Source organism: Dipodomys merriami, unplaced genomic scaffold (genome assembly GCF_024711535.1).
Source record: "Dipodomys merriami isolate MVZ:Mamm:240054 unplaced genomic scaffold, mDipMer1.0.p SCAF_3, whole genome shotgun sequence".
Classification (NCBI taxonomy): domain Eukaryota; kingdom Metazoa; phylum Chordata; class Mammalia; order Rodentia; family Heteromyidae; genus Dipodomys; species Dipodomys merriami.
In genome coordinates this window covers 31,850,732-31,863,948 of record NW_027204492.1, presented here as the reverse complement: position 1 = coordinate 31,863,948, position 13,217 = coordinate 31,850,732, and the positions used below count along the sequence as shown (strand labels likewise).

The 13,217-nt window shown below is 38.3% G+C and overlaps 1 protein-coding gene across 4 annotated transcripts in view; it reads right to left on the bottom strand.

The window, feature by feature from the left end:
- Lrch2 (leucine rich repeats and calponin homology domain containing 2) overlaps positions 1-12,712 on the bottom strand; it is a 98,519-nt gene extending 85,807 nt beyond the window's left edge. For all 4 annotated transcript variants that reach the window (XM_070039877.1, XM_070039879.1, XM_070039880.1 and 1 more), the window contains exon 1: positions 12,361-12,712. In XM_070039877.1, the coding sequence (XP_069895978.1) occupies positions 12,361-12,712 (352 nt within the window). The remainder of the gene's footprint in view (positions 1-12,360) is intronic.
- Between the last annotated feature and the right edge of the window lie 505 nt (positions 12,713-13,217).

The window sequence follows — 13,217 nt, the reverse complement described above, 5'->3', positions numbered from 1 at the left end:
AAAGACCGTGAGACTCCTATCTCCAATAAACGAATAGAAAACTGAAAGTGGCGCTGTAGCTCAAGTGGTAGAGTGCTCGCCTTGAGCTGAAGAGCGCAGGGACAGCGCCCAGGCCCAGAATTCAAGCCCCATGACCGACAAAAAAAAAAAAAAAAAAAAAAAAAAAAGCAGACTATATTAAGTAAATGTGTTAAACAACTGTTATATACTACACTGTTATAAGTACTGGGAAGACAACAAAATCACTATACTTCACTTTATAGCCAACAAAAAGAAAAATGCGCATTTTATCCTAATGTTTACATTTTGTAATTTAAAATGTGCACATTTAGTGTCATAGTGTTTTTTTCAGGGGAGTTATTAAGCAACACACTGGAAGAATGCTATTAATTACAATAAAATATCCTAACTATGTTAATAAATATACAAATTATCACTGCCTGGAGAGGATAAGAGGAAAGAAAGACAAAGAAAAGTCTGATCTGGGATGCATAAAGTCACTAGGAATTCACAAGGTAGATAGAAAAGGGAAAACTCATTAACAGCAAGAAAAATAAACATGGAAACACAGAACAGCCAGATAATTTTAAGAACATACTTTGATAGGATGGAATGCAGTTTGGAGTCATTAGGAGATTAAAGTCAAGTGTGGAAAGCAAAAAATACAAGGTGGGCTCATTAAAATCCATCAGTACAATATAACATGCCATATTAATGCAAGAACATCATGAGTACTAATAAAAGACTGAAAACATCCCCCCTAAATTCAGGAATAAGACAAGAATGTCTACTCTTGCTACATCTATTTAGCATTGCACTAGAATTTTTAACTGGGAAAATATGTAAGAAAAAGATATAAAAGACCTCTATATTGAAAAAGAAGGAAAACGACCTCTATGTGCAGATGGCATAATACTGTAGACAAAAAAAAATCCTAATGAATTCATTGATCAGAGCCAGCCGGGAGAGGAAAGTCCACAAGACTCCAGCTCCAAAATAACCAGCAAAAAGCAGGACTGCACAAGTGGCTGAAGTGTAGAGTGCCAGATGATCAAGCACCAGGCTCTAAGTTCAAACCACAATACCACCAAAAAGGTGCCCACGTTAATAAAGACATAATCTTTTCATGGATTAGGCAACACAATCTTTATCACACTCCCAAACTGAATTTTCTGAAGAAATGATGAACTGATGCTAAAATTCATATGGAAATGGAACAGTATAAGAGTAAATTAATCTGGAAAAAAGACAATGTCGGAAGAGTCAGACTTCATTTTAGAAAGCTTATTACACAGTATTATATACATATAGCAATCAAGACCATGTGATATTGGGTTAAGAATAGACAAAAGATCAAAGAAACGGAATTAAGTCTAGAAATAAATATTTATACTTATGGTCTACTGATTTTCTGCAAGTGTAACAAGACAATTGGATGAAGAAAGAAATATCATCAAAAAATATTGATAGAGAGCTGGGCACTGGTACCTTGCACCTTTAATCTTATCTACTCAGGAGGCTGAGATCTGAAGATCACAGTTCAAGCTAGGCTAGTTAAGAAATTACATGAGATTCTTAGCTCCAATTAATCACCAAAACACTGGAAATGGGGCTGTGACTCAAGTGGTAGAGTGCTGGTCCATATACCATCACCCAGACATCACTCCCTCTTAATGAAGCTGCAAGAAACAGCCAATTGAAAACATACAAATCCTAGTCTCACATGCAAAAGTCCTTGCAAAAGATCATGAAATTAATGAACAAAGAGTGTGGGGGGAAGAACAGAGGGTTAGGGTTTAGAAGAATGGCTCAAGTATTAGAACACCTATCTAGCAAGTGCAAGGACCTGTGTTCAAGTACACACACACACACACACACACACACACACACACACACACACACACACACACACGCAGAGGGAGGAAGGGAAGGAAAAAAAGGGCTAGAGAAGAAAATGGAAAGGAGGGAAGGATTATAAAATACATTATTAAGAAACTAGCTCAAAGATGTTTTAGCAACAAATGGCAATCAGATTGTGGAGAGTGGTCTGGCTAGCATAGAGGACTAACTGGAGTCAAAAGCAAATCTGAGGCAGAGAGACTAGTAACTGTGGCAAACTATAGATAGATTATACTCAAGGTAAGGAAGAGAGGAGAACCTGAATTAAAACAATGACAGTGAAAATAGACAGGAAGGAAACAAATCTGAAACTATTCAAGGAGCTCTAATCAACAAGCCTTAGTTCTTAACAACATGTAGAATGTAAGGAAAAAAGAAGCAGCAGGAATAAGTCCCACATTTCCAATCTGGTTGATGAAGAGGCCTAAAGTCAATAATGAGAGTAGATTATTTGGTAACAAGAGTTGATTATTTGATATATTGAGTTTTTGAGTTGTGGAATGTAAATATTCAAGTACAGTACATAACTATAAAATCTCCCTTCTAAATCAACCTTCCATCTTTTCTTTCTAAAGCCCTCCTTTTTTTCAGTGAGTGCTGGGGTTTGACTCAGAGCTTACACATGCTTAGATTGGTTGTTTGGCTTGAGATACAAACCCTCCATCAAGAGATGGAATCAGACTATTCTTCCCAGGTTGGTTTCAAATGTTAGTCTTCCAAATCTCAGCCTCCTGAGTAATTTAATCAAATGTCATCTGTCTCTTTGCACATACACTGAACCTTGTTTACAATCATGACACTTACATTACTCTACAGTAGGGTTTCTGAGACTTGTCAAGACTGACATTTTGGACTAGAAATGTCTCTGTAGTTTTAATTGGAGGGAGAAGGCTGTGATTTTCACTGAAGGGTGCTTGGCAGCAACCCTGACTTCAACCCATTAATTGTCAGTAGTACCACTCAAATTGTGACAAAAATGTTTCTAGTCAATCCCAGATGTCTTATGAAGACAAATAATCATTTCCCATTCCCGAATGACCTGGCCTCTATAACAAGTTTGTGAGTTTGTATTTCATACCACTATGTAATTAAATTCCTGAAAGCAACAACTTTATTACCTTTACATAAAATTTATATGACAAAACTATTCTAACATACTGATGGAAGTAAAGACACAGCTATGTTTTCTTTGCTATTCTTGATTCACAAATATCTTTAAATGTGATTGATTTCCCACTGGCACACACATCTGAAACCATTAGCTCAAAGTTTTAAGGACTGAACTATGGAAAAAAATTAAGAATAAAATAATTCTGGACTTCAACATACTAGTCTTTTAGGGACAGAATCATCAGTGCAGCCATTTTTGAATGAAATCCAAATTTGCATATGTTCTAGAATTGGACATTCTCCACAGTATTCAATTAAAAATTTATGCCATATTTTATTTCTATCTCTTGTCACTTTTAAGTCCTTAATACTGTACAAAAAGAGACTGAAGCAATTAATTTTAAAAGAAAACAACAGTTTTGTCATAATTCATAACAGTGCATAGAACTAAAAACATCCACAAATAAAAAAGTCACTTTCACATTTGGATAAAGATTTTCTTTGAAAAATCTAATATCAGGATAAGGGGTGTGGCTCAAGTGACAGAGAGCTCTCCTAGCAAGCTCAAAGCTCTGACTTCAATTCCCAGTAGTACACACAAAAGAATCTCTCTCAAAAAATGTATTAGCTGGGCACTGGTGGCTCACACCTGTAATCCTAGCTACTAAGGAGGCTGAGATCTGAGGATCACGATTCAAAGCCAGCCTGGGCAGGAAAGTCCGTGAGATTATCTCCAATAAATGGCCAGAAAACTGGAAGTGTCAATGTGGCTTCTGTGTGTGTGTGTGTGTGTGTGTGTGTGTGTGGAAAGTCCGTGAGATTATCTCCAATAAATGGCCAGAAAACTGGAAGTGTCAATGTGGCTCGTGTGTGTGTGTGTGTGTGTGTGTGTGTGTGTGTGTGTGTGTGTGTGTGTGTGTGTGTGTGTGTGTGTGTGTGTGTGTGTGTGTGTGTGTGTGTGTGTGTGTGTGTGTGTGTGTGTGTGTGTGTGTGTGTGTGTGAAGCCAGGAACCACTGGCTCAGGACGACTGAAAGTTGAAAGTAGAATGATCATCATTCATCATGGTTTGAAATCACCTTAGGTGGAAAAGTTCACAGTCCATTTCAACAAAAGAACCTGGCGTGGTGTCACCGGCCTGTCAACCCAGCTATATCAAGAAACATATGTGTGCCTCCCTTTACTTTCCCCAAATCAGATTAACTTACACACAGGTCAAAAGCTACAAAAATCAAAAACAGCGACAAAATGGAAAAAACAGATTTTAAAAAAACACAAAAAGTAAAATTTTAAAAAGCCTTCTTGTTTCCATTTCTTGGAGGTCATTTTAGAAAAGGGGGTTGAGGATGGAAAAAACTGGGAGAAAACAAGGGAAGAGGTGGTACTGTTTAAAAGGAAATGTACTTATTACCTGATTTACATAACTGCAGCCCCTCTGTATATCACCTTTACAATAAAAATTAAAATTCTGAGAAGTGATGTTGTGGCTCAAGTGGTAGAGCTCTACGCTTGCCTTGAGCTGAAGGGCTAAAGGACAGTGCCCAGGCCCAGAGTTCAAGCCCCATGAAAGACACAAAAAATGTGAAAAAAAAAGAAGCATGAAGTAGACAGATTTCAAGTGGGAAGCAGGGAATGGTAGTCCAAGGCCAATCCTAAATAAAAGTGAGGCCCTATTTGAAAAAACAAACTGAACTAAAAAGAAATGGAAGTGTAGTTCAGTTAGAAGAGTGCTTGCCTAGCAAGGGAAAGACCCTGAGTTCAACATTTAGTATTACCAAGAAAAACAAAATATCCACTGCTTAACTGTCTATTATAGCCCATCAAGTAGTAGTATACAAGTGTAATGAATGTTATTTATTTAAATTTACTTTAAACAAAAGAAACAAACAAATTAAAAGTTAAACGTTGAGGAGAAAAGAGATAGCTCTGAAGTAGAAGGCCATAGGTTTGAGCCCCAGCACCAAAAAAGAAAATGTTCAAGTCTGACCTTTAGCAGATGGAGTAGTACACTAGTTGAAAGTGAGACTAAACACAAACATAGACTGTTATAAAAACTGCTTCATACCATTTTCCTGTATTACATTAAATGGTACTCTAGAGTATAAGGTACTGTTTTTCTATGAAAAAGAAGCAGACAACGCTTTCTAAAACTTTTCAGATAATTGATTTCATAAGAATATACACAATTCGTCAGAGTACCTGAATATGCCCAAAGTGTAAAGACATATTTCCCCTTCTAGTTTTTGGTCATGATGGTCATCAGTCTGTGGAATGAAGGTAGGCATCATATAGTTAAAGCATCTCTTTGAGTGGGCTGCTAGGATAGGCTAGGAAAATGGTATTCCTTCCACAAAATAATGGTATCCGTTCCACAAAGTTTCACTGTGTTCCTTGACACTTGAACAAGTAATATCTCGCACCAAATACTCTGTGATGCTATGTCTTTGATTATTGTTTTCATGCAAATTTTCACCAGCATATTGTGAATTAGGTTCTAGCTCTTGTCTATCTGGTTTTGATACCCTCCCCCCCCAAAAAAACATCTTTAGAGTTTTGTATTTAGTGCCCCTACTCAGGAACTTAAGCTCTTCATCAGCTTGTTTGCTCATGGCTGGTATTCTACCACTTGAACCACTCTAGTCTGGCTTTTCACTGGATAACTGGAGATGGAATCTGGAAGACTTTTCTGAACAGGTTAGCTTCAAATAACAATCCGCAGATCTCAGTGTTCTACGTAGCTAGGATTACAAGCATGAATTAGTAGTGCCTAGCTTGTTTCAGAGTTTCTACTATAAATAATCTAAATTGAAATATTAAATAAGAAAAGCATTTCACTGACCCCCAACTCTATATTACTCTAATCTATCACTTCTGTTGTGCTACAAATAGCTAACCTAACGTTGTTCAGTTTTGCAATGCTGGAGATCAAAACCAGGGTCTTATACCTGCTCAGGATACACTCTACCATGGAGCTGCATCCACAACCTTTTTAGATTTTTCATACAGGATCTCAGTATGTATCCCAGGTTGGCCTCAAACTCAGGATCCTCCTGCCTCATCCTATTAAGGGCATATACTACCATACCCAACTGGTCTGTTTCTTTTCAATAGGCTATGATCACATTTCCCAAGTTAGAGCCCAGTCTGTATTTGCTTAATCAATCTACTCGGAAACCTCAGGAAGATGTGGAAGGCTCAAAAAATTTAACAAAACATGACATACCAGAGATAATGACTATATAATCTCCATAGTTAAATAAGGATTTATTATTCTGCATCAGGAACTTGTTTATTGCCACAGTATTTATTTCCATAGCAGTTTTGTTATCAAGAACTGGTATAATGCAAACAATATGGAACAGTGTACAGCTGGACATTCTAGGCTGTAATCTACAATCCTACTGGCGAATCACTTAACCTCTTTCAACCACCAGGAGTAATTACAAGGTCCTATGTCAAGCTCACCACATTATTTATTAGGTTACAATAGCATAATACATATATAAAAAGTATTTAGAAATGTGTAGACATCCATAAAATGGCTCCATTTTAAGCTAATATTTTATACAAATTTGCAAAAGAAATTAAAAGACAATTGTTTATCTTATAGAACATATCTGGGAATAAATCATTACAAAGTTCAGCAACTCAAATTTAATCTTCAGCAATTAAAATATGAGTCAACTGTCAAAAATGTGCTTCACATTCCAATTTTCAGGAAGACATACAAAACAGGGCAAACATTTGAATCAGGCCACAAAATCATAATCACCATCTCATTCCATGAAATTCAGTGAAAGGACCTTCAACTCAATAATCCAGTCAGTGTTGTTTATCTGGCTCCACTTTGCAACCTGAGACAATGCAACACGTCCCACAGTTGAAAGGTGAGCCAGCATATGGAGGAAATTCTAAAGTTGACTCCTGATTTACAGGAAACATGTGATTATCCAGGACACAGCACAATCTGGTAGAAGAATTTCTAAATCTGTTTCACAGACCCACTGCTCAAGGACACTAAAAAGAACCGTCCAGAGAAGTAGAGGGAGCAGCTGCAAGTAGGCTGGAACACATCCACTTATTTGTAGCACTGATGACAGTATTAACTATGAAAAGTTGCCAAGATAGGTTTGAGTAAGCCATGAATACGTTTTCAAATCAAACAACCACCAGTGTTCAAAAAGATCTTACCCTTTGGTCTTACCAAATCTACCTAAAGACCATCTCAGAAAAGAGACTATTGCAAGAGTCAGTTTCCTAAAACAGATACCATCTTCCTGAGCCTGATTTTTATGATCTTTTGTGGCTGAGAATTTTAATCAAAAAATATCTGGGAAGTGGCACTGTAGCTCAAGTGGTAGAGCGCTCGCCTTGAGCTAAAGAGCTGAGGGACAACACCCAGGCCCAGAGTTCAAGCCCCACGACCGACAAAAAAAAAAAAAAAGAGTCTCATAGATTTTATTCTGCAGTCCATAAATCTCTTCTGTACTTACTAAGTACCTAGAAATTGTGTCCTAATTCATAGCTTGTAGTAAACACATAGTTGTTCACTTTGATTTTGTGGTGTGTGTGTGTGTGTGTGTGTGTGTGTGTGTGTGTGTGTGTGTGTGTGTGTGTGTGTGTGTGTGTGTGTGTGTGTGTGTGTGCCAGTACTGGGGCTTGAGCTCAGTGCCTGGGTGCTGTCTGTCCCTTAGTCTTTTCACTCAAGACTGGTGCTATACCACTTGGGCCACATAGCCACTTCATGCTTTTTGGTAGTTAATTGGAGAACAAGTCATTTAAGGATACAGGTGGGACTGTAGCAACAATGAGAAGTACAAGTTGTCATGTCGAAAACGAGCTTTACAATGTTGATGCGGGAGGGGGAGGGAGGATTGGGGGGGAGGGGGGAGGCTGGGAAGGGATGTGAAGGGTAAACATAGGAGGAGGCTGCAATGCTTGGTAAGAAATGTATGCATTATCCTGCCCATGTAATTGTAACCCCTCTGTACAATATGTTCACAAATAAAATAAAATAATAAAAAATAAATAAATAAATAAAATAAAATAAATATCTGGAAGGCAAAAGTACTCAAAAAGGCCAAGAGCACAAACCACCAATAGGTTCCCTGATAAATCACCAAACTCGCCCTATTAAATGTTAATTTCTGTACACACTGCCCTGAGCCTTTGGCTTTGACCCTAGTGAAGGAAGGGAAGTGAGGCTTTTGGTAGGGAAGACAAAAAGAGAGGGCAGCATGATGAGACAGAAGGAAAGGAGAAGTGAAGGGGAATGGATACCATAAATACTGAGAGGTAAAAAGACACTAAAGACAAACTTTGCTAGCAGCCACCTACTATGCATTTTCCCTCTTAGTTACCAAGCCTGTTAATAAAGAAAATATTTTGGGGAATACTATTAATTAATGCAAACTTAATGATATGAAATATAAACAAAGATTGTGCATGAAAACTAATGAAGCTATAGGTTCCTTGAAAGTTTCTATTCATGTAATGATAGAATTTTTTTAAACACAGTTGGGTGCTAATGGCTCACCTATAATCCTAGCTACTCAGGATGTTGAGATCTGATGATCAGGGTTTAATCGGCCTGGGCAAACAAATCTGAGAAATTCTTATCTTCAGGTGATCAGCAAAAAGCTGGAAGTGGAGGTGTGACTCAAGTGGTTAGAGACACAACCTTGAGTGAAAAAGCACGAGGCTCTGATTTCAAACACCAGTACCCACACAAAAGATAAAAAATGAAAATGAAAATTTGAAAAGACACGATACTATTTTTTTTTAGTCTCGGCTTTACACAGCTCTATTGAAATGAACACTGAAGTAAAACTTGAATATTTTGTTCCTACTTTTGATTTTCACACTTTGGACAAGTGTCTTAAAGTTAATCACTAATCTTTTATCAGTGTTCCCACTTGTTCAAAGAGCAAATATTTCTAAAGTGATTTTTAAAAAGAGCTATTTTAGGGGTTATGCAATTCTGACTGCACTTTAGAATCACCTGAGATTTTAAAAATAAGTCTGTTGGCCACTGAGATTCTTATTTAATTGGTCTGGTATGGAGCCTTGACATAGATTTAAAAAGGAAACTCCATTGCGATTTTAATGTGTAGCCAAGATAGAAAATCACAGATCTATTTCATCTTACATATTATGTGATGATCAGAAAAAAAATGCAAAAATCGTTGTTTTGGAAATTTCTCTAATTTAATAATGTCTCTACCTACTGTCTCACCACCCTCAGCAAGATTAATTAACAATAGCTTCTTAGCTATTTTCTCTCCCTCCAAGCTCTTCTCATTCCAATAAACCATTCTATGCTGGTCTAACTAATTAGTGTGGTTCTGAAACATTAACCCTCTGCAAGTCATTTTAAGTGCAGTAATAACAACATAAGCAAATAGAATTGTTTTCATCAAATAGATATGCAGTGCATACAACCTGAAATATGTGCTATAAATCATTTCTTGTATGCCTACCTTCATTTACACATAATGAATACTGATACCTTTACGTTAAAAAATATTACCTCCAAATACTTAATGACTACATTTTGTCAAAAAAAAAAAAAAAACGCAAAGGAATAATCCACAGATATCTCACTCCGATGAAAAAAGAACAGAACAAGACCTTTCTTTCCTGTCTAATCTTCAAGTATTTGTTCAAAGAACTTATATTCAACCAAGGGAAAAACAGCAAAAATGAAGTGGAATTATTTCAAAAAGTCTAGTGTTATTATAGACACTGCTAAAGATTATGATGCAGATTGGAGATGTAATTTAGTATAGAATGCTTAACTGAGTTCAATACCCAGCAGTGAAAAAAAGCAAATAAGTAATTAAAGGTTGTAATGAATGTTTAACAAAATTATGATTTTTTTAGTATTTTTATTGTAAAGATACTGTACAGGGGATTACAGTTACATGAGTAAGCTAATGAGTACATTTCCTATCAAGCATTGTTACCCCATCTCAAAATTATGATTTTGGCTTAAGCCTGCAGTCCTAGCTACTGGGCATTGCACTTGAGGCCAGCAAGGGCATGAAAGTTTGAGGGACTTGATCTTAACCGATGGCTGGTTGAGGTTTCCAGTGCCTGTCATCTCAATATACAAGGGAAGTTCAATGGCTGGGCACAGAGGCACAGGGCTGTCTTCCTAGCAACGAAGGGAAGAGCAAATAGGAAGATTGCAATCCATGCCAGTCTGGACATAAAAGAGAGACACTATCTTGAAAATAATCACTCAAAAAAGTAACTGGTAGAGTGACTCAAAAGGTAGAGCATGAAGCCTTGAATTCAAACTCTCTTATGGCCAAACTCTTATGTGTTGAGGTGTGTTCCAGGAAACAAACTGAAGACATAAATGGCAAAGGTTATAATCATGTATGATACTACTCATATTTATGAGAATTATCAAATAAAATAAAAGGAATATAGATGAGAAGACAGAACAAGTACATGGTTTATTTTTTGCCTTTAAGGAGCTTTCCATCTTCTTGAGGACAGCAAGAGCCAAACATAAAATGAATACAATGTGAAATATGTAATAAAGGTAACAAGATGGTCTTTGGAAATTTAAAAAATAGAATAAAACAAAAAACTGGAGACTGCTGTGGACCTGGACCATGGTACCTGGAAAAACCTCGTAGAAAATCTGGGGTTTGAACAAAGTTAAACAGGTGGAGAAAAGAAGGAAATCTCAAGCATGTAGATAACCCTGTACAAAGATGAGGCGTAAATACAAAAAAAAAAAATATTTGAGTGACACAAAGAGGTGACCCTGTTGGAAGAAAGATGTTTATGTAGGAGAGTGCAGATACAGGTTGCAATAATAACCAAGGAGCATGACAGTGAAAGCCCTGAATGTGGAGCTATGATACTTAAACTCTGTCCTGTAGATAGAAGAATTCTGTCTAGGTTATAAAGAACAATAAGAAATAGTGCCTCTAATGATGCAATCTGGAGCCATTTTCCTCAAAGCTTTTGAAGAACACATCAAGTAGTATATTTGCCAATACAGTCATTGAACATGTGAACATATTGGAAATTTTGTGTTTATAAAAGAGTAAATATTCAAATGTGCTTTCTGAAACACAAAAAAAAAGGTATGTATCATTTCATAGTTCTTAGGACAATGCCTAAGGAAACCGCTGGGTGAAAAGGTTCAATTTTAGGTTTTCCTCCTTTCCTCAGTCTTTCTCAGTCTTTCCTCCTTTCCTCAGTTTTTCTCTATCACATGTATCTAGATTCACTATTTAGTGTTTTGCCCTGAAAATAAGGCCTTTTACTATGTGTCACTATGCATGAATTTACTTAGTGTGTTGTGTCAAAAATGAGTATAAAATATTTTAAAATAATTTTGCCATGATTTATTCTATTGAAGTTCATGAAACAGACACATAAAAAAATTTAAAGTTTATATAAAGGAAAAAAAACTTCACCAAACTAAAGTAGCGAAATTTAGAAGCAGCATTAGTCCAAAAAGTAGCAAAGAAAGACAGTGTGTTCATAACAAAAAAAAAAGCCACAACAAAGACTAAGACACAGAATATAGCAAGAACATTACAATAGCCAATTTCTCACCTAAAATAAGCCACTAATCCACAACTCTTAAGGAGTGGACTTATATTTTTCTCCAAAATGACCAGTAAAATGCGGGGCTCTTTCTCTACAAAAATTAATAGTAACATAACTCAAAACAAGGATAATCTACATCCTAGTTAGTTGTAAGTGATGAATGATTTCATTTGTTACCACAATAAACATTAATTAACCACCAGTACCTTCATAATAGCAAGGAAATGAAAATTCTTGCTCTTTTAAAGGCATATGTGTCAAGAAAGAAGTCAAGAATAGTTAGGGATGATTAAGCCGCATACAAAATAAGAGCAGAGACAAACCATGATTGTACTGCTGTTATCCTCTGTAAAGGGCTCTGTCATTCTAACAGGCACAGATGCATTTAAGGAGTATATAGAGATTAGCATTTTATGCATTGTCCATTCCCAAACATACACTCCCCCAACACAGGAGCATCGTGTTGAGTCGAGTTGAAAGAAGTGCATTAAGGAAGGTGTCAATACCTCTCTTCCACCCAAAGTGGCAGAATTAGCTTTAACACCAATGCTTTAACCCCAAACATCCCACCCGATTTCCTTATTCCTGGATTGCTCCTTACGTTCCCAACACTCGGTTCAGTGAGACTTTGTTCGTCTCACCGCTGCCCCCCGCTCACCCGCCCTGACCAGCCCAGTCCAACAACGCAGCCACGCAGCCGCCCACTCCCCCCACCTCCTCCTGGGCCCAGCTTCCCCTCCCCACCCCCACTCGCACTCCCACCCCTGGCCTGTCACCTGCTTGGGTGGTGTCTGTCAGGTCGTAGCCGCTGCCCGGGAAGTCCCGGAGTTTCCTGCCACTGAGGCTCAGGATGCCGGAGTTGCCCGCCTCCTCCAGGGCCCGGTCCAGGCTCCTCACGGTGTGTTGAGGCTGCAGGCTCCCCGGGTTCCACTGCGGCCCATTGGGAAACGGCTGGCCGAAAAGAGTCGGCACCGGAATGGGCACCACCAGGATCCCGCCACTGCCGCCTCCACCTCCCCCTCCGGCCCCACCACCTCCTCCTCCGGCCGCGCTACTGCCACTGCTGCTTCCACCTCCACCACCACCGCCACCCCCACTGTTACCACCACCTCCCTGACTCGCCGCCATGTTCCTGGGAGAGAGAATAGCCCCCGACAATACTCTCAGCCTGAACCGCGAGTGTAGGGGGTTCTTAGGACGCATGCGCAGGCTGGGAGCGGGAGGGGGCGAGATATACGGTGGGAAGGAACCAGGGGGCGGGCTGCGAGGTAGTGTTGGGTAGAGACGTTGAGTGTACAACGCTTGCTTTAAGAAATATAAGATGAAAGGAAGGATGCTAAATCCAGGTTCCGCTAGTTTGGGTACCAAAATCTTGGGAGGTGATACCAGGCTAATTGTAAATCGTCTGGATGGTGGGTTTTCAAATCTCTTTAAGTTGTTTCTTCTTCCTTCTGAAAAACAAAAACAGATGCATGAGACAGGGATGAAAGGAATTTGTATAGAAAGAAAGCACTTCTATAGACTATGAGGAAGCTTACTGAATTTGTTCCAACTGCTTCGAGATCATTAATGAGAGTGAGCACAGACAGAGACGCTGGAGAGTCTTGGGGAGGAAGATTGGGGCGATATTGTG